The 27,494-nt window shown below is 48.4% G+C and overlaps 1 protein-coding gene across 4 annotated transcripts in view; it reads left to right on the forward strand.

The window, feature by feature from the left end:
• The first annotated feature begins 11,763 nt into the window (after window positions 1-11,763).
• LOC115651744 (WD repeat-containing protein 64-like) overlaps window positions 11,764-27,494 on the forward strand; it is a 99,254-nt gene continuing 83,523 nt past the window's right edge. For all 4 annotated transcript variants that reach the window (XR_004000427.1, XM_030562986.1, XM_030562976.1 and 1 more), the window contains exons 1-2: window positions 11,764-11,877; window positions 24,135-24,417. Coding sequence is in view for 3 of the 4 variants with exons in the window: in XM_030562986.1 (XP_030418846.1) it covers window positions 11,810-11,877; window positions 24,135-24,417 (351 nt within the window). In the remaining variant the exon portion in view is untranslated. The remainder of the gene's footprint in view (window positions 11,878-24,134; window positions 24,418-27,494) is intronic.

Genomic DNA, 27,494 nt, shown 5'->3' on the forward strand with positions numbered 1-27,494 from the left:
GATGCAACACCATGCTGTTGAGTGTCCCTAGCCTGTTTGCCAGAAGCTGGGAATGGGCAACGGGATGGATCTCTTGATGGTTACCTGTTCCTGTTCATTCCCATCTGAAGCACCTGGCCATGACCACTGTCAGAAGACAGGATACTGGGCTATATGGACCATTGGTCTGACCCAGTCTGACCATTCTTATGTAAATATTAATTATAATAATAAAAATGTCTAGTACGGAAACTCCCCAACATATTGACCTCTCAAGATAGCAACATGTGAGATAACAACCTTGGCAAATACTGCATTTTAAAAACCGTGGCCTACTAGGAAACATATTTATATATGCTTCCATTCCCGGTCACAAATCTAGCATTCTGGAGCAAAGTCACTAAAATATAGTCCAACAAACAAATGTTTATTTAACGTGCCCGTATTTAAGCTGTCAGAGGTGCTTTCACGTGAGTACACCTCCCAGGTGGGGGGCAAGAAGGGACCTTACTCATTCCTCCAGCTGCTCACTCTTCGCTCTGGCCACGACTGTTCATTGTGCCACCGTTTACTCCACCACTCTGTTGCCAATGGCCCTGCGCAGTCACCTTCTGCTGCCGCCTGCCGCTGTGACCTCTGCAAGTTAGTCTCTTGAGGTTCCACCCTCTCTCAGTGATTTCAGCTGAGTTCTCAGTGGGGGAACCTCGCTGCTAGTGCAGACTGGGCTGTCTTTTACACAAAAACACTGTACCCACAGGAACAGTGTCCCCATAGCAGGACTAAGCACTTAGACTTGATTATCAGTGATGTCAGCTGCAGTGGTCACTTAACAGAACAAAAGACTATCTATGGAGCCTAATCAGCTCTGCCTTTAAACAGTGGAGAGGGACAGGTCCCCACCCTCTCTTTTGATGCCCTCAATCAGCATAAGCTAAGTACAGTTCTACTGCCCTTTACTCATACAATAAGAACAACAACATTTCATTCCCAACCCCCCAAACCTCCCACATTCAAGGGATTTGTAACCCAACCCCAGTCAAAATCTATCACTTGGGCAACACAGCTCTGTTTGCTGAATACCTAGGTAGATTAGGTGTGAATGTAAATACAATCTGGACCTGAAACCTTTCCCCCCAGCTCTTCATTAGCTGTCAGAGAGACCTCTTTTAGACTTTGCTTACAAATCATCATTTGAAATTATTAGGTTAGCCAACATCACTGAAATGAATGCACTGACATTGTCATAAAAAACAACAGCTGTGAAAGGAAGCTAGTCTATGTTCATACTTTTCAAATCTATTATACTTTCAGATACACGTATTTGATCATACACTGTATATGCTTTTAAAGTGTGTATTAATGTTTCAATTTCAATTCAAATTTCCAAACAGTCACTAAATTGGCATGTTTCAGAGTAGTAGTCGTGTTAGTTTGTATCCGCAAAAAGAACAGGAGTACTTGTGGCAACTTAGAGACTAACAAATGTGTTTGAGCATAAGCTTTTGTGGGCCCACTTCATCGGATGCATAGAATGGAACTTATAGTGAGGAGATATATATACATACAGAGAACATGAAAAGGTGGGAGTTGCCCAACCAACTCTAAGAGTTAAGATGCATTACTGTCAGCAGGAAAAAAAAAAACTTTTGTAGTGATAATCAAGATAGCCCATTTAAGACAGTTTGACAAGAAGGTGTGAGGATACTTAACATGGGGAAATAGATTCAATGTGTGTAATGGCTCAGCCATTCCCAGTCTCTATTTAAGCCTAAATTGATTGTATCTAGTTTGCATATTAATTCAAGTTCAGCAGTTTCTAGTTGGAGTCTGTTTTTGAAGCTTTTCTGTTGCAAAATTGCCACCTTTAAATCTGTTACTGAATGGCCAGAGAGGTTGAAGTGTTCTCCTACTGGTTTTTTATTGTTATGATTCCTGATGTCAGGTTTGTGTCCATTTATTCTTTTGCGTAGAGACTGTCCGGTTTGGCCAATGTACTTGGCAGAGGGGCATTGCTGGCACGTGATGGCATATATCACATTGGTAGAGTTGCAGGTGAATGAGCCCATGATGGTGTGGCTGATGTGATTAGGTCCTATTATGGTGTCACTTGAATAGATATGTGGACAGAGTTGACATTGGGCTTTGTTGCAAGGATAGGTTCCTGGGTTAGTGTTTTTGTTCTGTGATGTGTGGTTGCTGGTGAGTATTTGCTTCAGGTTGGGGGGCTGTCTGTAAGCCAGGGCCGCTCAGAGGATTCCGGGGCCCTGGGGTCTTCGGCAGTGGGGGGCCCCCGCTTCGGCAGTAATTTGGTGGCGGGAGGTCCTTCCGCTCCAGGACCCGCCGCCGAAATGCCCCGAAGACCCACGGCGGGGATTCCCCGCTGCCGAATTACCACCAAAGCAGGACCCGCTGCCGAAGTGCAGTCCGGTCTTCGATGGTAATTTGGTAGCAGGGGATCACCGCCGCGAGTCTTCAGGGCCCTTCTGCAGCGGGTCCCAGAATGGAAGGACCTCCCGCCGCCAAACTACCACCGAAGACCCAGCTGCACTTTGGCGGCAGGTCCTGCTTCGGCAGTAATTCGGCAGCGGGGGGTCCTTCCGCCCTGGAGCGGAAGGACCCCCTCACCGCCGAAGACCTGGAGCGGAAGAAGATCTGGGGACCCAGGCCCCGTGAGAGTTTTCTGGGGCCTCCAAAGCGAGTGAAGGACTCCGCTCTAAGGGCCCTGAAAAACTCTCGTGGGGGCCCCTGCGGGGCCCGGGGCCTGGGGAAAATTGCCCCACTTGCCCCCCTCTCTGGGCGGCCCTGCTGTAAGCAAGGACAGGCCTGTCTCCCAAGATCTGTGAGAGTGGGGATTATCTTTCAGGATAGGTTGTTGATCTGTGAGGATGCGCTGAAGAGGTTTTAGTTGTGGGCTGAAGGTGATGGCTAGTGGCATTCTGTTATTTTCTATGTTGGGCCTGTCCTGTAGTAGGTGACTTCTGGGTACTCTTCTGGCTCTGTCAATCTGTTTTTTCACTTCAGTAGGTGGGTATTGTAGTTTTAAGAATGCTTGATAGAGATCTTGTAGGTGTTTGTCTCTGTCTGAGAGATTGGAGCAAATGCGGTTGTATCTTGAAGCTTGGCTGTAGACAATGGATTGTGTGATGTGTCCTGGATGGAAGCTGGAGGCATGTAGGTAAGTATAGCGGTCAGCAGGTTTCTGGTATTGTTAGGTAATAAAGCAAGTCCTCACTCACCTCTCCAGCACCCGAGTTCGTGCGGAGTTGGTATGGGGCACACAATTCTGTCAGAGACCAGACACCAATGCGTTGATCAACGGGCTCACACTATCCTTAGCTCTCAAAGCTTTAGATTAAGTGTGGCCCCTTTATTAGGGGTGAGCATCAATATTTATACACAGAAGTAAACAAAGTGATTAACAAAAGATAATGGTCATGCATAATCAATCAAGATTTTACAGGAAAAGCAAGTTTAACAAGTAAATGCATAGAGATAAAGGCTAATGGCTACCTGAGAAAGGGGGTGTCATGAGTAGTTTGCAGGTCAGTGCTTTGTTCGATAAAGGGTTCAGAAAGGATTATGCAGAGACGGCCAGTCTGGGTGTGTTTTGGCTCCCCAAAGTTCACCAAAAGTTTAGACCCAACATTCCTCCATTTGTAGCTTTGAGATAACTATTAATCAAAAAGCTACACCCTATTTCAAGATCTTAAGGGCCGCTTGGCAATTTCAGCCTGGGCCAATTCGAAGAGAGTAAGGCTTTTAGCTGAAGTGGGAAAAGAATAACTGACTTACATGAGTTTATGAGGGAGGGGACACACTGAATACAGCAACACAGTATTATAAGGACTACTATGGCCCCAACAACACCCACCAAGAGGTTTTTAACCCACCCAAGTCCGGGCAGCCAATTCCATAAGGCTCCCCACCAATCATAAGGTGGCTGGCCAGAGGAGTAGTTTTTAGCCATTTCCCTTAGGTGTTTGGTACGTTGAAAGGTGTCAGAGTAGGTGTCATTTACAAAAACACAGCATTTTTCATTTATGAGGGCGCAAGTTTCTCCCTGGGCTGCTAACATCATATCTAAAGCCATTCTGTTTTGCAAAGCTAACTGGCGCAGCTGGGACATTTCCCCGGCCTGATTTTTAAATAGGGTTGCAGTTTCATTGGTCAAAGATTTTAATAGTCCCTATAGACGGATGATAGCACCCTTTAAGCTAGTGTGACCAGCCCACCGCTGCCAGGACAAACCATCACGGAGATTAATATCTCTGTCAGTTTCACGGATGTTACGAACGTGGGGAAAATGAGGGGGAGTGAGGGAGATGCGAGAAGGCGGTGCTAGCCATGCCAAATAACATGACCCTGCCCAATCAGGGGAGAGAAAATAATAAGCCTTGGGCCCGCACACCCAGTATGTTCCATATAATGCGTTTTGGGTATTCCATTTTTTAAAGTAGGAGGTAACCCACCACCCGTTGTACCAATGTTCCCCTGGTAACGCAGAGGGGTCGTTGTGTGAACTGCAGAGGCACAATTTGGTAGTGTTGTCCTCAAAGGGCAGTGTAGTACTGCTTGAGCAGTTGTAGAAGGCAATTGTGTATCCTTTAACAATTAGTTGGACACCCTCGAGATCTGAGCAGGGCTTTTTAAAAACTGACTCTGAAAACCTGCCCCTCCATGAAAAGTTGAAAAGGTTGGATCGGGGTGAGGGATCCACATATGGGATAAGTGGGATGCGCAAGGCTTGAAGCCAAGATTTTTACCAAAGGCGGTGCCATTAAAATATATGTTGCATTTACTTGTTTCCACAAAAGTTGACCCTTTTTTTTTAACAAAACACAGTGATCCTGTTTGATTGGTTACCCTGAGATATTTGTTAATTGGCACTCCTGTTTTGTCCCATGTAAGATTGGGTTGGACTGGATCTTTTATTCTAGTTGGTGGCATCCAAGTCATATTAGCAGTGTTTAGGGGAATGGGTGTGAAGGGGAGTCCCTGTGCTGCATTTACTGGAAATTGAGTACATACCCAGCAATCACTTCTATTTTCTAAAATACGAGTTTTAACCTCGTGGGAATATCTAATAAAAGCATTATCTTCATAAGCAGAAAATAAACTAAAAAAGCATTAAAAAAAAACATAGAGTTGTCAGAATAAAGGGTCCTCTCATTTTTTCCGAGTTAATTTAAGTCTAATGTTTGAGAGAGGTAAGCTGGTCCACTGGTCGGAGGCAGTGTCTTCAGTGGTGACAAGAGCTGCTGGTCCGTCACTGTGGTCCACTACGGCTGGCTTGACGTGGGAGTGGTGGATCCAAGATTTGCGTCCTTCCAGGAACACTGCAGTCTGGGTTGTCAAAAGAACCTGGTGGGGTCCAGTAAACCTTGGCTGGAGGGTGTCGTCACGAACGAACTTTTTGGCCCAGATGAAGTCCCCTGGTTGGAACGGGTGGATTTGTTCCTCCAGCGGCACGGTCTGGGAAAACTGCGAGGCTTTCCAAAGGGTACGGAGGCGAGCCTGTAGGGAGAGAAACTGACACGCGGTCATATGATCCCCTCCCAATAGTGAAACATCAGCACGTGGTAGCGCCCCGCCTTTGAAATGGGGGTGTCCATAGAGCAGTTCAAAGGGGGATAATCCCAATGCGCGGGTTGGGCGAGTACGAAGGTGAAACAGGACCAAGGGAAGTACCTGAGGCCACTTTAATCCTGTTTCCTGACAGTATTTAGCCAATGTAAACTTAAGTTCCCTATTCATACGCTGAACTTTCCCGCTAGACTGGGGGTGGTAGGGTGTATGAAAGGAGTGTGAAATGCCCAGTCCTTGTTCTAAATGGCCAAGGACATGACCAGTAAAGTGAGGTCCGCGATCTGAGTCGAGCACAAGAGGGATGCCAAAACGGGGTACAATGTCTTTAAGGAGAATCTTCGCCACTGTGGGGGCAGTACAATTAGCAGTAGGAAAAGCTTAGACCCAGGAAGTTAGAGGGCAAACCAAAACAAGGAGGTGCTTTTTCCCAAAAGCCTTTGGCATATCTGCAAAGTCAATTTGAAGATGTTGAAATGGAGCAGCAGGCGGAGGTTTTTCCACCCTTAATTTTGTTAAGAGGCGGAGCAGGTCCATTACGCTGACATGTGCTGCATGCTTTCACTATTGATAGGCAATAGGGTTGAATGCCTGGAGCATACCAAAAGCGAGCGATAGTGTCCACGAGGGCGTGCGTGCCGTAGTGACCCCCTTTATCATGGTGCCAGCGAACTGCCACGGGGTATGTGGAGCGAGGGAGGCAGGCTCGGCCATCTGGCATAAGCCAGGTCCCTTTGACCAGAGTGGCCCCGAGGCTTTCCCACGATTGTAGTTCAGCAGCGGGTACTGGTACGGGGTGCGGTGGAGTAAAGGAGGAGGTTGCAATAGCCAATGTGGGCATGGCTAAAGGTAAGGTGGCAGCCTTCTTGGCGGAGGCGTCAGCCAGGGCATTCCCACGGGTAACGGGGCTACTATCTTTAGTATGGGCCCGGCAGTGAACTACAGCCAGGACAGAGGGTTTTTGGAGGGCGTCCAAAAGCTTGTGGATGAGGGGGAGGTGCTGAATGGGTTTACCGGCAGCTGTCTGGAAACCTCGAAACTTCCAGAGGTGGATATGACAATGCACAACTCCAAAAGCATATTTGCTATCAGTAAAAATGGTAACGGTCTTACCAGCGGCCAACTGGCAAGCTCGGGCCAGGGCATAGAGTTCAGCGGCTTGGGCTCCCCAGTTGCCTGGCAGTGAGGCGGCCTCTTGAATGTCCCATTCAGAGGTGACAGCATAACCTGTGAAACGCTTGCCATCAACATAGAAGGAGCTTCCGTCCGAGAAGAGGATGCAATCGGGATTGTCCAGTGGCACGTGAAACAGGTTGTTCCTTATCTGTAAGATGCTGGAAACTACTTGCACACAGTCGTGCTGATCCTGGAGGACTGGCAGGTCAGGAAGCAAGGTAGCTGGATTAAGGGGTCCACACCTTTGAAAAATTAGGTTAGTGTCTTCTAAGAGTTCGGCCTCTAGCTGTTGCTGACGATGGGCCGAAAAGACTTGGGTTGTGCCCCTACGCAGAAGGGCTGACAAGGCATGAGAGGTCCAAACCGTGGTAAAATGACCCAGGGTTAGGCTCTTTGCCTTTGTGATCAGCAGGGCAGCTGCTGCCAGAGTCCGGGTGCAGGATGGGGTTCCCTGAGCGACAGGGTCGATTTGCTGAGAGTAAAAAGCAAGCGGGAAATGGTGGGGCCCGCTCAGCTGAGTAAGGACACCACTAGCAATTCCGCCCCTCTCGTGGACAAAAAGGTGAAAGGGTTTGCTGTAATTGGGGGGGCGGAGAGACATGGAGGAGGCCACACTGTCCTTGAGTAACTGAAAGGCTTGAATAGTGTCCGGGGACCACTGCAAAGGGTCAGGAGCAAGGTTAGCAGTGAGTCGGTGGAGCGGTTTGCTTAACTGCCCGCAGGATGGCAACCAGGGGCGACAGAAGCCAATTAATCCTAAGAAACCTCAAAGTTGTTTCTTGGTGTTCGGTAGAGGGCAGTTTTGAATAGTCTTTATGCGGGCTGGGTCCATCTGTCTTCCCTCTGGGGTTAACAGGAAGCCCAGATATCAGACCTTCTGTGAGACCCACTGAATTTTTTTAGGGTCTACCTTGTGGCCTCTGGTGTGTAGGTATAATAAAAGTGCCTTACCATCGATGCGGAGGGCAGCTTCTTCGCGATTACCTAATAGGATGTCATGTACGTATAGGACCAATGTGGATCCCTGCGGACTGGTGAAACCTTCCAAGTCGTGGCGGAGGCACTGGCTGAAAATCGTGGGGCTGTCTCTGTAGCCTTGAGGAAGTCGTTGCCAGACATAACTTTGTCCCTCCCAGGTGAAACCAAAGAGATACTGAGAGTCTGGGTGCACAGGAATGCTGAAAAAAGCTGATTTTAAGTCAATAACAGTGAACCACTCAGCATCCCAGGGGATTTGGCTGATGATAGTAGCTGGGTCAGGAACTACTGCATGAAGAGGGACCACATACTGATTAACAACTCGTAGATCCTGTACAAAGCGCCAAGGAACAGGGTCTCCGTTCTTTTTAGGAGGCTTTTTGACAGGCAGTATAGGGGTGTTACAGGGAGTGCGTTGAGGGCGGACTAGCTTTTGTGCAATGAATCCCTCGATAATGGGGCGGATGCCCTCCCGGGCTTCCAGCGACAGGGGGTATTGAGGGACTGACAGGGGGGTTAAGGAAGGCTTCACCTGAATCCTTACGGGCTCTGCCGAAAGGAGCAGGCCAACATTAGTGTCAGAAATTCCCCAGAGGGTTGAAGGCAAGTCAGTGAGGTCAGGGGAGAGAGAGGGGGGTGTTTCCCAATTACCCTGAGTAGGGGCCGAATCTCCTAACACTGTCATCAATAATCCTACCCCTTCAGGAGTGCAGGTTAAAGTAGCCTCAAGCTTACAGAGTAAATCCCGGCCCATCAAAGGGATCGGACAAGCTGGGGAAAAAAGAAAACGGTGAGGAAAACATTTATCAGCATAAACAACATTCAAAGGCAAAGTGAGTTCCAGAGACTGTGGGTTGCCCTTCACCCCAGTCGCAGTTTTAACCTCAGAGGATAGCCAGGGAGAGGGGGCATGATTTAAAAGAGAGAAAGTAGCCCCAGTATCAATGAGGAAAGAGACAGGCAGTCCCTGGACTGAAAGGGTTAAACGAGGCTCTTTGCTGGGAGGGGAGAAAGTGAGAAAGGAGCCGGCTAAAGACATTAAGGAAATAAGACCATCACATTGTTTGCCTTCGCCCCCGGGGTACTGTCATTGAGGAGGCTGAGTTTGCTGCGGCTGCTGCTGTTTCCCGTAGTTGATCCAGGCCTGGGGAATGGGCTGAGCTGGTGGTGCAGGGGTGTATTCCTCATTTGTGTAAGCATCTGCGGATGCAACCAGACCCTCTGGGCGTCCCCAGGGGCATTCACGTTTAAAGTGACCGGGCTGTCCGCACTGAAAACAATTTCCTGATGGCTGGGGTCGCCAGGACCCTCTTCCCCGAGCACCCTGGAATCCCCTGCCACGGCCACGGCCTTTGCCTTGAACACCGCCGTGAAAAGCTAAAGCCATCAGCTTATATTCTTCCTTCTTTCTTTTTACTACTTTCCCTTTCTTTCTCCCAGGCAAAATCAGCTACGTCCAACACTGAAGTGACTGACTCACCTCCCCAACCAGGGCGAAACTTTAAGAAGCAATCCCTTACAGGGGGCACCGACTGATTCACAAAAAATGAAATAAGAGTAGGGTGGTCTGCTTCTCTTTCAGGATCCATCTGAGTGAACATTCGGGCCCCCTCCAATAGCCTTGACCAGAACTTTCTGGGCGGCTCATCAGATTCCTGCCGAATCTGCATGAACTTAGCCTGATTAGGCGAGCGGCGAGCCATTTCCTTGAGTCTCTCTAACAATCGCTCTCGATCTGTTCGCAGCTGAGTCAGCCTTGGCTGAGTCCAGTCTAGGGGATTCCAGCCAGCGGCCAGATCCCGCCTATCCATCCAAGTACGATTAACTGCATTGCTATCTCTCCATGTCCTTTCTGCCATCCACAATCTACTACGTTCCTCTTCGGTCAAAACTCTACTTAACAACTGATCCACATCCGTATAAGTAGGATTATAACTTAAAAACAATCTTTCTAGAAGTTCTATGATCTTTCGGGGATTTTCCCCAAAAGACCCTGACAACTGTCCCCACTCTTTCAAGTCCCATTCTAGCCATCCTTTATATTCCACAATATTAGCATGTTGTAACCGTCCATCATTGCCCATATAAGGTTGATCGTGCACCTGTAAAGGCATCTCTCTAACTATACTTTTATTACTCGCAAGAGATTTGACGGGGACATCCTCTGGGCTATCCTCGGGGGGGGGGGCATGCACCCTGCCGTACCTGCTTGGACATTAGCCTAGTAACTACTCCTCCCGAGGTTTGCCCCTCCATTTCCTCCTCATCCTTCTGCAGAAATTCCAATCTGGTATCCTGCAGATTCCCCTCTGCTACAAGGAGAGAGTCCCCCTGTGGAGGAATAGGGGCAGGTGCAGAGGGGACCAGCTGACGAGTCAAAACACGCCATGGTCTACACCCTTCATCGAAATAACCTGGAGGGGGTTCACTCTCGGGAGAGTACCTGACTGCCATAATTTTTAAAGATTTCCACAGCTCTGCTGCTGTGTCCCAACAAAACCAGTAACATAACTGTCCCGGATGGTCTTTTTCGATCTGGCTCTTTACTCCTCTTAAGGCAGCCTGTTCGAAAGAGCCATACGAAGGCCACCTCATCTCCGGGTCGGCCAATACCGCGGTATACCCAGTCCAATTCCTTACACATAGTGTGTACAACTTCTTCCTAGACATTCCTGTTTGTACTGGGAGTTTCCCTTCGTTCCATAACTTATTTACAATCCCCAACGGACTCTCAAGAGGCACGCTAGTCCCTTGACCCATGGTGTCTGACAGGAGCCCTCCAACTGGCGTTTACCCTGCTGTCCAATACACGACCCCTCAATATTGAATTGGCTGGGAGAAATCTCCTGTGGCGCCTTGCCAATTCATATATGAGTGGTCTGACCACTGGACAGAGGTACCGCACCAGAAGGAATCCCGGACGAGCCCCCAAATTGTTAGGTAATAAAGCAAGTCCTCACTCACCTCTCCAGCACCCGAGTTCGTGCGGAGTTGGTATGGGGCACACAATTCTGTCAGAGACCAGACACCAATGCGTTGATCAACGGGCTCACACTATCCTTAGCTCTCAAAGCTTTAGATTAAGTGTGGCCCCTTTATTAGGGGTGAGCATCAATATTTATACACAGAAGTAAACAAAGTGATTAACAAAAGATAATGGTCATGCATAATCAATCAAGATTTTACAGGAAAAGCAAGTTTAACAAGTAAATGCATAGAGATAAAGGCTAATGGCTACTTGAGAAAGGGGGTGTCATGAGTAGTTTGCAGGTCAGTGCTTTGTTCGATAAAGGGTTCAGAAAGGATTATGCAGAGACGGCCAGTCTGGGTGTGTTTTGGCTCCCCAAAGTTCACCAAAAATTTAGACCCAACAGTATCGGGTGGTGTTTATGTGACCATCGCTTATGAGCACAGTAGTGTCAAGGAAATGGATCGCTTGTGTGGATTGGTCTAGGCTGAGGTTGATGGTGGGATGGAAATTGTTGAAATCATGGTGGAAATCCTCAACGGCTTCTTTTCAATGAGTCCAGATGATGACGATGTCATCAATGTGGCACAAGTAGAGTAGGCGTGTTAGGGGATGAGAGCTTAGGAAGCGTTGTTCTAAATCAGCCATAAAGATGTTGGCATACTGTGGAGCCACGCAGGTGCCCATAGCAGTGCCACTGACTTGAAGGTATACATTGTCCCCAAATGTGAAATAGTTGTGGGTGAGGAAGGACAAAGTCGCAAAGGTCACCTATCAGGTTTGGCATGTGACTAGTTCACAAAACTGGGAGTTGGGGAAATTGGAGGGGGTAAGGAAATCACTGGCTGACGGCCCAGCAACTGGAGAGATACATCAGCAGACCACAGGCAGAAGCCTCTCGCCAGCACCATTAAGAATGAGGAGAGGGGTGATGGCAGCTTGCAGCGCTGTTCCCACCAGCCCTGTGCAATCAGCGGCCTCATGTGCTAGGCTCGCGGAGCAAGGGCGGTGCAGGGCGGGGAGCAACGTGCCAGGTCTGCAGCGCCTCCAGTGCGGCTGGGCAGGGGCTGCTGCTGCCGCTGCCGCTGAGCGGGCTTGGCTGGGGGTGCCCGGCCGGCCGGGACCATGGCTCTGAGGAAGGCAGCGCGACCTCGCTCCGCATCAGGAAAGCTAGAACCGTTCCCCCGCGGCAGGTGAGCCCCCGTTTGCCCTCCAGCCTGCGCGCGCGGGCCGAGCCCCAGCGGGCTGGCGGCTGCAATGTTGTGGCGTCGCTGTGGTCAAGCAACCAGGGCTGCGGCTTGCGCTGCCCAGGAACCGCGGGTGCTCCCCGCGCCCAGCCCCGCATCCCCTCGCCGCGGAGCGAGGCGTCTGAGGGGCGTCCCGCGCCGTCCCCTCCAGGCTGTGCGCGGGGCCGGGGCTGAGCCGGCTCTGGCGCTGCTCCAGCCCGGCAGCGCTTGCTGCTGCCATGGGGAAGGTTTTGTTGCAGGCGCCTAGAGAAAGCGGTGCCAAGTCCCCCGCTGTTCGGGACAGCGCGAGGGAGGGGATGAAAGGAAGGAGCAGTGCAATAACACTGCGGGGCGGGGGAAGCTTTAGGGTCCTTTTTAACCCTTTCCTGTTAATGTCCTTGGTTAGTGCCAGTAGTTATTCCCCTTCCTTTCTTCTGCTGCTGCAGCTGCTGCGATTGTATTTGTCCCAGAACCCAGTCTGATGCACAGTGCACAAGGTTAGGAGTCCTTGTGGCACCTTAGAGACTAACACATTTATTTGAGCTTACGCTTTTGTGGGCTACAGCTCACTTCATAGGATGCATCGACTGGAACATACAGTGAGAAGAGGTTTATACATACAGAGAACATGAACAGGTGGAAGTTGCCATACCAACTCTAAGAGGCTAATTAATCAAGCTGAGCTATTATCAGCAGGTTGTGGTTCTGAGTGTGCTTCAGGCAACAGCTTGTGTCCTGGTCCCATGTCTGTCCTGGTTGTTCCGGCCAGGGCTGACATTGGGTTCACCACTGCTTTAGTGTATGGTGGAGAATGAGGGAGTTATTTACGTTTGTTTTTTCTAAATATCCTATGCTCCTCAGTTTACTTGTTTGATATTATCCTGGCTGATTGTGTGGAAGAAGCTGTCGATGGGAAACGAACAGGAAATGAAACGCTGACAGAGATAAGGCACTTCCAGACAGAATACCAAACACCCGTACTGGAATAACTGGGGACGCCCACTCACTTGGCTCCAGCCAAGCTAGCAAGGTTTATTCTTCCCAGGCTTGAGCCTAGGGCACGAACCCACTAAAGACCCCAACCTACAGAGGAAGTGGGATATTGTGTACATTTTGTACATGGTAGGTTGCAGGGCTGCTACTAGCAGTTCAGGCTTCTGTACTGAACAGGGAATGGCTACAGAGCGATTCATCAGATGTGTTCACTTTAAGATCCTTTAATGCATTGCCAGGAATGGGGCTGGTTAACATATGCTACATACAGAGGCACCTCGTGGATGAACAGTGTAGAACGGTTTAGCATGCCATTACAGGGGTAGGGGGCCAACAGTGGCTAGGGATGAGGAGTCTCTGACAGAGACACTAAGACATGGGTGGGCAAACTTTTTGGTCTGAGGGCCACGTCTGGATATGGAAATTGTATGGTGGACCATGAATGCTCATGAAATTGGGAGTTGGGGTGTGGGAGGGGGTGAGGGATCTGTCTGGGGGTGCGGGCTCCAGTGTGGGGCCAGAAATAAGGAGTCCAGAGTGCGGGAGGGGGCTCTGGGCTCAGGCAGGGGATTGAGGTGCAGGGGGGGTGAGGGCTCTGGCTGAGGGTGCGGGCTCTGGGGTGGGGCTGAGGATGAGGGGTTTGGGATGCAGGAGGGTGCTCCAGGCTGGGATCGAGGGGTTTGGAGGGCAGGAGGGAGATCATGGCTGGGGTAGTGGGTTGGGGTCAGGGGTGCAGGCTGCAGGCAGCACTTACCTCAAGTAGCTCTTGGAAGCAGCAGCATGTCCCCCCTTTGGCTCCTAAGCAGAGGCTCTGCCAGGCGGCTCTGTGCGCTGTCCCATTCACAGGTGATGCCCCTGCAGCTCCCATTGGCCACGGTTCCCAGCCAATGGGGGGCAGCACCTGGGGCTGGGACAGCGTGCGGAGCCCTCAGGCTGTTCCTATGCATAGGAGCCGAAGGGGGGACATGCCGCTGTTTCCAGGAGTTGCATGGAGCCATGTGACCCGCGGAGTGGGGCAAGTCCCCGACCCTGCTCCCCAGCGGGAGCTCAAGGGCCGGATTAAAGATCTGATAGGCCAGATGCGGCACACGAGTCATAGTTTGCCCACCCCTGCACTAAGAGAATGCTGTAGGGACTGTCTGTCTTTCCCAGGTCCAGCGTAGGAGGACTGGGCTGATTGGAACTTACCCAAAACTTGGAAGGAAAGAACAAAGTTTAGGTGAGACCCAGGCATGTTGGCTTTTTGCTCTGCATGCTTTGGACTATAAGGTGGGTAGAAAGCTGGCTAGATCGTTGGGGTCAACGGGTAGCGATCAATGGCTCTATGTCTAGTTGGAAGCTGGTATCAAGCAGAGTGCCCTAAGGGTCAGTCCTGGGGCCAGTTTTGTTCAATACCTTCATTAATGATCTGGAGGATGGTGTGGACTGCACCCTCAGCAAGTTTGCAGTTGACACTAAACTGGGAGGAGTGGTAGATACACTGGAGGGTAGGATAGGATACAGAGGGACCTAGACAAATTAGAGGATTGGGCCAAAAGAAATCTGATGATGTTCAACAAGGACACGTGCAGAGTCCTGCACTTAGGACGGAAGAATCCCATTCACTGTTACAGGCTAGGGACCGAATGGCTAGGCAGCAGTTCTGCAGAAAAGGACCTAGGGGTTACAGTGGACAAGTAGCTGGATATGAGTCAACAATGTGCTCTTGTTGCCAAGAAGGCTAATGGCATTTAGGCTGTATAAGTAGGGGCATTGCCAGCAGATCGAGGGACGTGATCATTCCCCTCTATTCAACACAGGTGAGGCCTCATCTGGAGTACTGTGTCCAGTTTTGGGCCCCACACTACAAGAAGGATGTGGAAAAATGGGAAAGAGTCTATATTAGGATCATATGACTTATGAGGAGAAGCTGAGGGTACTGGGATTGTTTAGTCTGCGGAAGAGAAAAATGAGGGGGGACTTAATAGCTGCTTTCAACTACCTGAAAGGGGGATCCAAAGAAGCTGGATCTAGACTGTTCTCAGTGGCAGCAGATGATAGAACAAGGAATAATGGTCTCAGGCTGCATTGGCAGAGGTTAGGGGTGGAAGTTAGGAAAAACTTTTTCACTAGGAGGGTGGTGAAGCACTGGAATGGGTTTCCTAGGGAGGTGGTGGAATCTCCTTTCTTAGAGGTTTTTAAGGTCAGGCTTGACAAAGCCCTGGCTGGGATGATTTAGTTGGGGATTGGTCCTGCTTTGAGCAGGGGTTGGACTAAATGACCTCCTGAGGTCCCTTCCAACCCTGATATTCTATGATTCTATACCTTTGGTTGAATACATAACAGTTTGTTTTGAAGAAATTGTCTTGAAGTTTCATTAATCAGCCACTGGTCACAGGCTTTTGGAGGAAAAGGGCTAATATACCAAAGTTGGGGCTGTCATGTTATCCCAATTGTAAACAGGAGGGCTGCAGCTCAGAGACACAGTCTAAGGGTATGTCTACACTACGAAATTAGGTCGATTTAATAGAAGTTGGTTTTTTGGAAATCGAACTGATACAGTCGATTGTGTGTGTCCCCACTAAGTGCATTAAGCCAGTAGTGTGCGTCCACAGTACCGAGGCTAGCGTCGACTTTCAGAGTGTTGCACTGTGGTAGCTATCCCACAGTTCCCGCAGTTTCCGCCACCGACTGGAATTCTGGGTTGAGCTCCCAATGCCTAATGGGGCAAAAACATTGTCACAGGTGGTTCTGGGTACATGTCATCAGGGCCTTCCCTCCGTGAAAGCAACGGCAAAAAATTGTTTCTTGCCTTTTTTCCTGGGTTACCTATGCAGAAAACCTATGCAGAAAACATGGAGCCCACTCAGCTCACTGTCACTGTATGTCTCCTGGGTGCTTCTGGCAGACGCGGTACTGCAGTGCTACACAGCAGCATCCCCTTGCCTTGCCTTGCCTTGCCTTGCGGATGGCAGATGGTGCAATACAACTGCTAACCATCGTCGTCTCCCGTGGGTGCTCCTGGCCGACCTTGGTTAGGTTGGTCGGGTGCCCGTGGGCAGACATAGGTGCTCCTGGTCGGCCTCGATGAGGTCAGTCAGGGGTGCCTGGACAAAAATGGGAATGACTCCAGGTCATTCTCTTCTCTAAGTTTCGTCTTATGGAGATTCAGTCCTGCCTGGAATATCATGCCAGCTGGAGGCTTCTGCCTCAGGCTGCTCTCCCAGGCGGCAGCACTGTGCTGTCGCACCTACTCCAGCCTATCCCTTGATCCCATGACTCGTGGAGCTTGGACAGTAGTAAGGAGCAGTTCAACTATAGGCTGAGCAAGCGCAGAATGGTGGTAGAGTATGCCATTGGACGTTTAAAAGCTCGCTGGTGCAGTTTACTGACTCAGTTAAACCTCAGCAAAACCAATATTCCCATCGTTATTACTGCTTGCTGTGTGCTCCACAATATCTGTGAGAGTAAGGGGGAGACATTTATGGCGAGGTGGGAGGTTGAGGCAAATCGCCTGGCCGCTGATTATGCACAGCAACACACCAGGGCGGTTAGAAGAGCATAGCAGGACGTGCTGTGCATCAGAGAAGCTTTGAAAACCAGTTTCATGACTGGCCAGGCCGTGGTGTGAAAGGTCTGTTTCTTTCTCCTTAATGAAAACCGCCCCCTTGGTTCACCCTACTTCCCTGTAAGCCAACCGCCCTCCCCTCCCCCCTTTGATCTCCGCTTGCAGAGGCAATAAAGTAGTTGTTTCAAATTTGTGCATTCTTTATTAATTCGTCACACAAATGGGGGGATAAACTGCCAAGGTAGCCCGGGAGAGCTGGGGGAGGAGGGAAGTACAGGGGTGGGGTTGTTGTAGAGGTATCCCCTAGAATGGCATGCAGCTCATCATAGAAGTGGCATGTCTGGGGCCGTTTGCCTCTCTGGTTCTTTGGTAGGCTTGCCTGAGCTCCTTAAGTTTCACGTGGCACTGCTGCGGGTCCCTGTTATAACCTCTGTCCTTCATGCCCTTGGAGATTTTTTCAAATATTCCAGAATTTCATCTTTTGGAACGGAATTTGCATAGCACGGATTCGTCTACCCATACAGCAGTCAGATGCAGTAACTCCCGTTGGGTCCATGCTGGAGCTCTTTTGCGATTCTGGGACTCCATAGTCACTTGTGCTGATCGGCTCGCCACATTGGCCAAACAGGAGATGAAATTCAAAAGTTCGCGGGGCTTTTCCTGTCTGCCTGGCCAGTGCATCTGAGTTGAGAGTGCTGTCCAGAGCTGCCACAATGGAGCACTCTGGGATAGCTCCCGGAGGCCAATACCATCGAATTGCATCCACACTACCCCAAATTCGACCCAGCAAAGTCGATTTCAGCACTAATCCCCTCGTCGGAGAGGAGTGCAGAAATTGATTTTAAGAGCCCTTTAAGTTTACAAAAATGGCTTCGTTGTGTGGACGGGTGCAGGGTTAAATCGATCTAATGCTGATAAATTCGACCTAAACTCGTAGTGTAGACCAGGGCTAAGGATGGTAGGACCATGTGGTTCTTTTCAGAAGGGGTGAAGATAGAAAAACCTGTCTGCAGAGAGGTCCACTCAAGAGGGACTAAAAGGGGCTTAAACTGCAGCTTATCCCATAAATTTGACGTTTGGCAACACCTGCTTTTGTAAGAGGATGCTTCCAGGTGCTTCTAAAACAGTCCTGGTGAGGTCCCTTCTTATAAAGGTATCACTTGACATGACAATCTTGACTTAACAACTTATACTGAATTTCTTAGCATGTGAGCAATGTTTTAGTCTTGGAAGAAATGCTTATGGTGGTACATTTTTTGTTATACAAGTTTGGGGTAGAGGGAGCTGTGCGAATAGCGGGAGAGTCTGTGCTCTGCTCGATCTAATTAGATTAAGGCAGAGTTGTATGCTGAAAACTGACCTTTTGGTGGTGGACTCAGGGCCGGTGCAAGGATATTTCGCACCCTAGGTGAAACTTCCACCTTGCGCCCTCCCCCCTCCATGCCCCCACCCTGAGGTGCCCCCCGGTGGCAATTCCCCCCTTCCTCCCTGAGGTGCTCCCCTTGCGGCAGCTCCTCACCCCTCACCCTCCACCCTGAGGCACCCCCCCGCCCCAGCTCACCCCTGCTCCGCGCACAAGCACGAGCACCCCGAGCACGCCATCACTGCTTCACTTCTCCCACCTCCCAGACTTGCGATGCCAATCAGCTTAGGCACCACAAGCCTGGGAGGCGGGAGAAGTGAAGCGGCCACGACGTGCTTGGGGAGGAGGCAGGGCAGGGTGAGCTGGAGCGGGGAGTTCCCCTGCGTGCCGCCCCCCCCTTTACTTGCTGCAGGAGGACCTCCCTGTGCTCCCTTGCCCAGGTCCCTCCGCTTAATTGCCGGTGGCAACTGGGACAGCCGAAGATCCAGCTGCCACGGTCCCTGCCAAAGAAAATGGTGCCTCCCAAATGCCAGCGCCCTAGGCAACTGCCAAGGCCACCTAAATGGTTGCACCAGCCCTGGGTGGACTGAGATTTCTGAATGAAGTGATTGCCTGCATCTCTGTTCCAGGACTAATATATTTGTAAAAAGAGCAAGTTACTTTACAGTTATGTCTACACTTAAACCACTGCAGTGGCCCAGCTGCAGCGCTGTGGCTGTGCTGTTGAAGTGCTTCAGTGTAGACACTCACTACAGTGATGGGAGGGTGTCATAGGCACTGACTCCATGGGTGCTCCGGGGCTGGAACACCCATGGGGAAAAATTAGCAGGTGCTCCGCACCCACTGGCAGCCAAGCTCCCCCGCATTTCCTCCCCTCCCCCTCCTCACCTCCTCCTTCCCTGAGCACTCCGCGTCCCCACTCCTCCTCCCTCCCTCTGTCCCTCCCTCCACCCCTCTCTCCCAGTGCTTCCCGCACCACAGTCGCCTAACAGCTGTTTGACAGTGCTTAGGACTTTCTGTGAGGGAGGAGCGGGGATGTGGCGCACGCAGGGGAGAAGGCGGAGAAGAGGTGGGGCGGGGGGGGACTTGGGGGAAGGAAGTGGAATTTGGGTAGGAAGGGGGTAGGGACTTTGGGGAAGGGATGGAAGCGGGGAGGGGCAAGGGCGGTGCAGGGGTGGGAAGAGGCAGTGCAGGAGCAGGGCCTGGGCAGGGGGATCGAGCTCCCACCAGGCAGAGGGGAAGTCAGTGCCTATGGAGGGTGTGACAGTATCACAGGGGTGTAACCGAGGACAGTGGGACTGCTGTGCCCCCTTCATTCACTAATCTGGGTTGTCTCAATTCCTTACTGGTGACAAGCAGAAAACCCGTCTAGGTGCTGTTACCACTCAATATAACCACATTTGGAGTCCCACACCCAACCAGATTGCATGAGTGCTCTCAGAGACATTCATGAATCACACAGAAAAAGGCACGAACCAAATCATCCCAGCTCTCAGCCTTATACCACTGGAATATACCATCTTGCACTGCTCAAGACCCTTTCTTGAGCAATGCAGGCTTATTAATTTGTTCATCACTTCATCAATGGAAAGTGAACATAACACCAGCCTTTGTAACCTGAGCAGATTTATCAAACACTTCAGTCAAACTCACTGGTAAGAATAAACATTAGAATAAGTTTGCTGATTATAAAAGATGGATTTTAAGTGATTATAAGTGATAGGCAAAATTCAGAGTAGTTACCAAAGAAAATAAAAGATAAGCACTCAGTCTGAATTCTCAACCTTAATAGACTAGGCAATATCTGGACTAAGCAGTTTTTCTCACCCCACTGGATACTACATATTAGTTACAGCCTTCATATGCAGGCTCTCTCTGTTAGCCTGGGAAACCAGTCTCCTCAGCTCCAGCATTCTCGTTGCCTTCAGCATAGGTGGGGAAAAAGACAGGACAAACCATGTGGCCTTTGTCCTCTATTTTATATCCTCATTCCATGTGCTTGGAGAACACAAGTCCAGGCATGTTAGGTGGGCATTGCTGAGTCACCAGGCAAGGCTGAGCAATTCCCCTGCTGTGGCCTTGTGCAAGTGAGTCATTAAATTGTAACTCCCTTGCTGGACAATGGCTGCTGATGGTTGCTCGACCCCCATCTGGGCATTGGTTAGCTCCCTTGTTGTTTCTGGGGAGCTAATATCTGGGCGATTCCCCAGCTCACAGTATATTTTAGTGACAACCACACAGCACAATCTCATAATTTCATATGCACTGATATACATATTTAGATAGAACAATGGCTTTCAGCAGATCATAACTTTTCCCATGATACCTTACATGGCATGCTTTATATGAAATATCACAAGTACATAAAAATGATTGAATGGTGGGGTTAAAGGGCAGTCCCCTAAGTTATAGAGTGTCACAGAGGGGTTCTCCCATCACTGTAGCTAATCCACTTCCCTGAGAGGCGGTAGGTAGGTCGACAGAATTCTTCCATCAATTTAGCGCTATCTACACCAGGGATTAGGTTGGCTTAACTGCATCCCTCAGAGCTGTGTTTTTCACACCTCTGAGCATCATATCTGGGTTGACCTAACTTTTAATGTAGACCTGGCCTTCGAATATACCCAGAATCTGTATCACTGATTTCTGCTCTGCTGGGAAAGCTGCTCTGCAAGGTCCTTACATTCACTACCACTTGGCAGATGGGTGAGACTGGTGTCAGACTAGGACAGTAGTATCAGAAGAGGGCATTAGGATTAAGTTGTGTTCATTAATTATAAAGTACTGGCATTCTGTTCCAGCCTTCCTACCCAGCCTTCAGAGACTGCCACCTCTTGGGTTTCCCTTTCTGTCAATTTTACCAAAATCAAAAGACTTACTGATGCTGGGTACTAGAGTTTGGCCTGAATCCTTACATCATCCTGGGTCATGATCATAGTCCTTACTTGGTTCTTGGCCCAAGTTGTTGGTCAATCCATCACAGATATGTCTGGCACAAGAGCTTCACAATCTGCCAGAAAATAAATGATTGTGGTCAATAAGGAGTGTGTTGCCTACACCTTCCAGGCTATTAATACTGCCCCAGAACATCCTGGTGATGTAACATTGTCCTGTTGATACATAGTGTGGAGTGGGGAGCATAACAGTGCAGGCACAGAGCGCTCCTTGTTACGTTTGGTGCACTGCATTATGGGATTGGTGCACTGCATTGTGGGATTGCCTACCACAAATCAAAATGGAAGTTAAGAGAATGTACTAAACTGACTAAGCTGGCACTAGTCATGCTTCCTATCCATATCAGGAAGCTAGCACACTACCAAGAGCTGAGAATGACACTAGACCCAAGCAAGACTGTCAATTTTGTCAAAACAGTCAATTCTGGGTCCAGTTCTGTTCAATATCTTCATCAATGATTTAGATAATCTCATAGAGAGTACACTTATAAAGTCGGTGGATGATACCAAGTTGAGAGGGGTTGTAAGTGCTTTGGAGGATAGGATTAACATTCAAAATGATCTGAACAAGCTGGAGAAATGGCCTGAAGTAAATAGGATGAAATTCAATAAGGACAAATGCAAAGTACTCCACTTAGGAAGGAACAATCAGTTGCACACATACAAAATGGAAAATGACTGCCTAGGAATGAGTACCTTGGAAAGGGATCTGGGGGTCATAGTGGATCACAAGCTAAATATGAGTCAACCATAACACTGTTGCCAAAAAAAAAAGCAAGTATCATTCTAGGATGTATTAGCAGCAGAGTTGTAAGCAAGACAGAAGAAGTAATTCTTCCACTCTACTCCACGCTGATTAGGCCTCAGCTGGAGTATTGTGTCCAGTTCCGGGTGCCACATTTCAGGAAAGATGTGGACAAATTGGAGAAAGTCCAGAGGAGAGCAACAAAAATGATTAAAAGTCTAGAAAACATAACCGATGAGGGAAGATTGAAAAAACTGGGTATGTTTAGTCTGGAGAAGATAAGACTGAGGGGGGTGGACATGGTAATAGTTTTCAAGGACATAAAAAGTTGTTATGAGGAGGGAGGAGAAAAATTGTTCTTATTAACCTCTGAGGATAGCACAAGAAGTAATGGACTTAAATTCCAGCAAGAGTGTTTTAGGTTGGACATTAGGAAAATTTTCCTTTCAGGGTGGTAAAGTCCTGCAATAAATTGCTCAGGGAGGTTGTGGAATCTCCATCATTGGAGATTTTTAAGAGCAGATTAGAGAAACACCTGTCAGGAATGGTCTAGATAATACTTAATCCTGCCATGAGTGCAGGGGACTGGACTAGATGACCTCTTGAGGTCCGTTCCAGTCCTGCGATTCTGTGAATTAACTTCAGTTCCAATAACCTATGTTAACCCTTGTGTATGTGTGAATACAACCTAGGTTTCATCTTGAAGAGAATTGGACACTGAATTTGAGCATCTTTTTGGCCAGGTGTAGACTGGTGCTTAATTGTTCGATAGCTTCATGTTTGTGTTCTCAGTCAAATTATTCTGGTGCTAACTTCTCCTCAGTCCTGGTAATGTGGTTACTGTGAGCAACCTTCACAGCTCTTGCTGATGTGCTCTCGTGTGTTCAGAGGAATGACACTCACGGTGGCAGTAAGTGAAACAAGAAATCTCAATAATGCACAAATGAGTTCATCCTCTCACAACTTCAAACCCACACATGATTACTAACAATGGCATTTCAATGCAGTGTGATCGCCTGCATGATGGAGAAAAGCAGCTTGCCATATGGATTGCTGCTCCATCACATACCTTTGCAAGTATATTCACACACATGAGTCACAGTAGACAAGAATCATTTGTGTTTGGCCAAATGTAAGCTCTACTCAGAGGTGAAAGTAATCTAGTACGGTACGGTGCGGCATACTGGCAAGAGCCACTATGCCGTGCTGGACTGGACCGGCTTCTGCGGCGGTGACTTAAAGGGCCTGGTGCTCCAGCCATTGCGGAGAGCCCGGGGCCCTTTAAAGCGCCACCAGAGCTCCGGCAGCCGGGCTCGGGCAGGGATTTAAAGGGCCCAGTGCTCTGGGAGCTGCGGGGAGCCCCGGGCCCTTTAAATCCCCGCTGGAGCTCTGGCAGCCAGGCTCCTGTGGTGATTTAAAGGGCCCAGAGCTGCATGGCAGCCGGAGCCCCGGGCCCTTTAATTTGCCCCTGAGCCCCGGGGCTCCCAGCTGCAGAGGTGGCTGGGAGCTCTGGAGTGATTTAAAGGCCCTGGGGCTCCCAGCCACAGCCGGAGCCCCAAGGCCTTTGAATCTTGAAAGGCCCTGCATCTTCCAGTTGAAGCCCCGCCTCTTCCGGTTGAGGCTACGGCCCCTCTCAGGACTCTGGCATACTGGTAAGTCCTTTAAGTTATCTTCACCCCTGGCTCTACTCGAGTGTGCATCAATGATTATTTTGTTACGTGCTACATCTTGGGAAACATAAGCTGGTTCCTGCTTATAGGGGTCTGAGCCACACAGGAATTATTTTCAATTATATTTGATTGAAAATACATTATGGAAATATGTTGGAGAGCCTGTATCAAGGGCCCTTACTCTCCTAGGTTGGCATTACATATTGTCTTGTGTAACCTAGCAGCATGAACATCATCATCATATGAAAATAACTATTCTTGGCTTCCATGTTCCATGCAGGAAATTCATTTGCTTTCAATGAGAAAAATTTGTTTGTGCTTTTCAGAGCTGCAGATGAGGCAAGATTCAGTAAGCATGCAAATGACCCAGTTCTGGTGCCGTTACTGTCACTAATGGGCTACTCACAGGAGTAAGAGCTGTAGGATCAGGCCCAGATCCAGATCATATAGTGCTGTAAAATAATTTCAGAAAATTCTAAGGAAGATCAACAATCTCACTAGTGCCTAATGCCTAAACTAGGCGGCGGAGATTGGTGGCTTGCCTCACCACACTCTCCCAAACCTACTGGTGTGCTAACCCTCTACCGTCATTCATTGCCTTTTCCCATTTGTCAGCAATGAGAAGTAGAAGTATTTAATAGCTAGCAAAATCTCCCTAACTTAGTTCAGAGAGGTAGTCTTCTTTAGTAGGTAGGAACACAGCCTAGGAGTCAAGCAACCTGCTTTCTGTTCCTGGTTCTGCTACAAGTGTTATGTGTGGAAGTGAGGAAGCCATTTCACTTTTCAGTATCACCATTTCCCCATCTTAAAGAGGGACAGTAAAGCTTATCCCCCTCTGTAAAGTGCCTCGAGATGTACAGATGAAAAACACTACACAGGGGCCAGGTATCATTGGTTTCAGTACTCTGATGTTGCCCCATACATGACTCTCTTCTGGTGTTTGTTCTGACAGCATTCTGAATGAGCTAAGGGAGTCGACGGCCAAAACCGAGGCTTCATTTCGACGTGCCCAGACTTCGTTGGGAGGCTCCAGATTGCAAGCTGCCTCTCCAGTTTCCCTCAGGAGCTTTTCAGAGGAAGCACGAGAAGAAAGCTCTTGTCTTCCAGAATGGCTGGTGAAAGAGTTACTAAAAGGGCAGCAGAGGAGTCACTCAGTAGGACTCCTGGAGAATATATTGGAGCATGAAGGTTTTCAGCGTCACGTTGACTCTGCCAAGAGTCTGAGGAAAGGAAAGGTATTGTCAATGCTCTCCAATTTGTGTCTTCTGTGGTATGCCCCCTTTGGAAATAGGATTTGCCACAGGAGAGGAGCCAGAAAGCCAGAACCCCGGTTTTCAATGTGAGTGTAATGATCTTAAGAATTTTACAATGTAATGTTCATTTAAAAAAAACCCTAAAAAGCCTGTTTAGGAATATGCTTGCCTTTTGATGCACCGAGTTTATGTCTAAATCCCTGCACGGTGACAGGGATGCATACTCAGATGCAACCCAGCTGAAAGTCTATCTGGACATCTAAGCAATTAGAGCATCAAAAAGCCCTGGATGCTGGCTCTGCAGCAGGCTGATCTGATGCAGAAACCAATTTTTTTTTTAAAAAAATCTACATACAAAAAGCAACCCTCCAGTTTTATAGTGCTAGTTGCCCAATGTAGGGATCACTGCTCAGGTACCTGAATTACCTGAATGCACTCCTTTAATCAAGACCATCAGCTTGCAAGTCTCTAAAGAGTGACTGAGTGTGGGCTTGGGAGGATGATACCTTGAATACTCAGCTGCACCAACCCTCCACTTAGCTAGTCTAAAAAGGAATGTGGCGAGTTGGGGTGGAATATCAGTCACTGAGTAAGGTCTTGTCCACACTTGAAATGCTAGAGCAGAGCAACTACAGTGCTTCAGTGTGGACACTGCCTATGCCGATGGGAGAGGTTCTCTCATCGACATAAGTATCCCACCTCCCTGAGAGGTGGTAATTAGGCTGATGGGAGAATTCTTTCATTGACCTAGCGCTGTGTACATAAGGACTTACATTGGCTTAACTATGCCACTCAGAGGTTTGTTTTTTCACACTCCTGAGTGACGCGGTTATGTGGATGTAACTTTACAGACCAGGGCTAAGGACTGCAGGCTTTAGATCAAGAAAAGGAAAAGCAGGTAAATGTCACATTCTGGGGTGCAATCCAAACTGGTGAAGAGTTGTCACCTCTCATCCTGTAACACTTAAGTGCCTTAAAGCTTTGCTATTGTAGCAATTTGCCTGGGACACCCACAGTCAGCAGCAAGCATGCAATCTATGTCTATGTATTGGGCAGCTCTGGTCCAACGTTTTGGATCCAGGAATCTGCTTGCAGTACCACAGTACCACTTCTACTGGTCTCCACTAGCCTTGGTTAACAACTGGTAAGGTGACTCCATGCTCTCCCTAGCCCCAGAATTTCCCTGAAACGTGTTCTGAAATGTCCATCTCTGTCCTGGGACAATTAGAGGAATGTTAAGGTTTGTTGCTCCATTAAAGAGTCAATATCCAACAGTTTGTTACTTTAACTGAAGTTACCAAACAGTTTGGTTCAAACATAGCACTGAATTGGTTCAGATTAAAAATAAAACAAGTTTATTTAATTTCAAAGAGAGAGGTTTTAAGTGAGTATGTGTGTAAGGATTAAAGTCAGAAATGGTTACAAGAAAAATAAAGCTCAATCACTTTCTAGTAACTAAAACTTAACAGTCTAGACTTGGTTCAAGAAAAAATCCTCACCCCGTTTCCAGCAATTCCTGAGTCAGGATCTATCCCCCAAAGTCAAAGGGCTGATAACTTTGTCATCTTAGGTAAAAGATAGATAACTTGGAGTTCTGTACCCCTCTCATTTATAGTCCAATGAATCTTTGAAATGGATTCTTCTGAAGATTACCTCCAGATAAGTCTTATTTCTAGCTGTGGGGTAGACAACATGGAGTTTGTCTTGAAGAGTTTATTTCTTCTCCCACTGGAATTGGTTTCTAAAATGCAAATTATTTAGTTTCTGCCCCCTCCGATGCAGCGGCATGACCATTAAACACATGATAGTCAATCTTTTCCCTGCTGTGATAGTGTGAGGTTTGCCTCCACCAGTTGTTTGCTTGATGGGTCTGTTTATGTAATATGTAAATACATTCTTATGATCTGTTAAAGTATTTTGGAAGTAACTGCCTTGTGGGCAAAACACATTCCTTTGTCTAAGGTGGGATAACTCTTCTTTGGCTGGCAAACACATTTCAAGAATTATAATTTCAGTTATGTTCATTGCTTGGCATCAGTTCTTTGCACCTATATAATGCAATAGAGATGGTCTGACCACTTCAATAGTCTACTCAATAGACCATCCACAGTTGATCGACGTGTCCTTGATCATTTACCCAAGAAACCCATCAAAGAGGATCTCGACTTCCCTCCATCAGTTGAGGAAGTTATGAAAGCCATTAAACTCTGGCAAAGCATCCAGAAAAGATAGTATTCCAGCAGAATTGTATAAAGTAGCAGGCCCAAAGGTTATTGAGGTGTTTCATGACATCTTGAGGAGCATTTAGGAGGAAAAAGAAATGCCACAAGACTTCAAAGATGCTATTATTGTATCACTGTTCAAAAACAAAGGTAGCGAAGCTGACTGTGGAAATTACAGAGCTATTGTTCTCCTCTGTACAGCAAGGAAAATACTAGCTTGCCCTCTACTGATCAAACTCATTGCAAACATATATGAGGAGAATCTGCCAGAGGAGAAGTGTGGTTTCAGACCAGGTCATCGTGCTATGGACATGATCATTGTCGGAAGGCAGGTCCAGGAACAATGTTTAGAGCAGAACATAGACCTTTATGTAGTTTTCATTGATTTGACCAAAGCTTTTGGTATGCTCAACAGAGAGGGTTTACAGGCTCTTCTACATAAACTGGGCTCCCCAAGAAGGTTCATGTAAATCATCCATCTGTTCCATAACCACATGACAGTGCTAATGCTCACCAGCAGTGACTCTTCTGATGCATTTGAAATTTCGAATGGAGTGAAGCAAGGCTGCGTACTTGCTCCAGTGCTGTTCAATTTGCTCTTTGTCTGTGTCCTCAGCCATTCCACAAGGGACTTGGATCAAGGGATATACATCCGGTACCTACTTGATGGCTCCCTCTTTGATCTTCAAAGACTCAATGCTAAGACCAAGATGCTGGAGAGACTTCTCATCAGGGCACTTTTTGCAGATGACTGCGCCTTGATGGTCCATAGACATGACCACCTTCAGGTCATTGTTGATAGTTTTTTTTTTTGAAGCATCCGAGCTCTTTGGACTT

The sequence above is a fragment of the Gopherus evgoodei genome, chromosome 1 (assembly GCF_007399415.2).
Source record: "Gopherus evgoodei ecotype Sinaloan lineage chromosome 1, rGopEvg1_v1.p, whole genome shotgun sequence".
Classification (NCBI taxonomy): domain Eukaryota; kingdom Metazoa; phylum Chordata; order Testudines; family Testudinidae; genus Gopherus; species Gopherus evgoodei.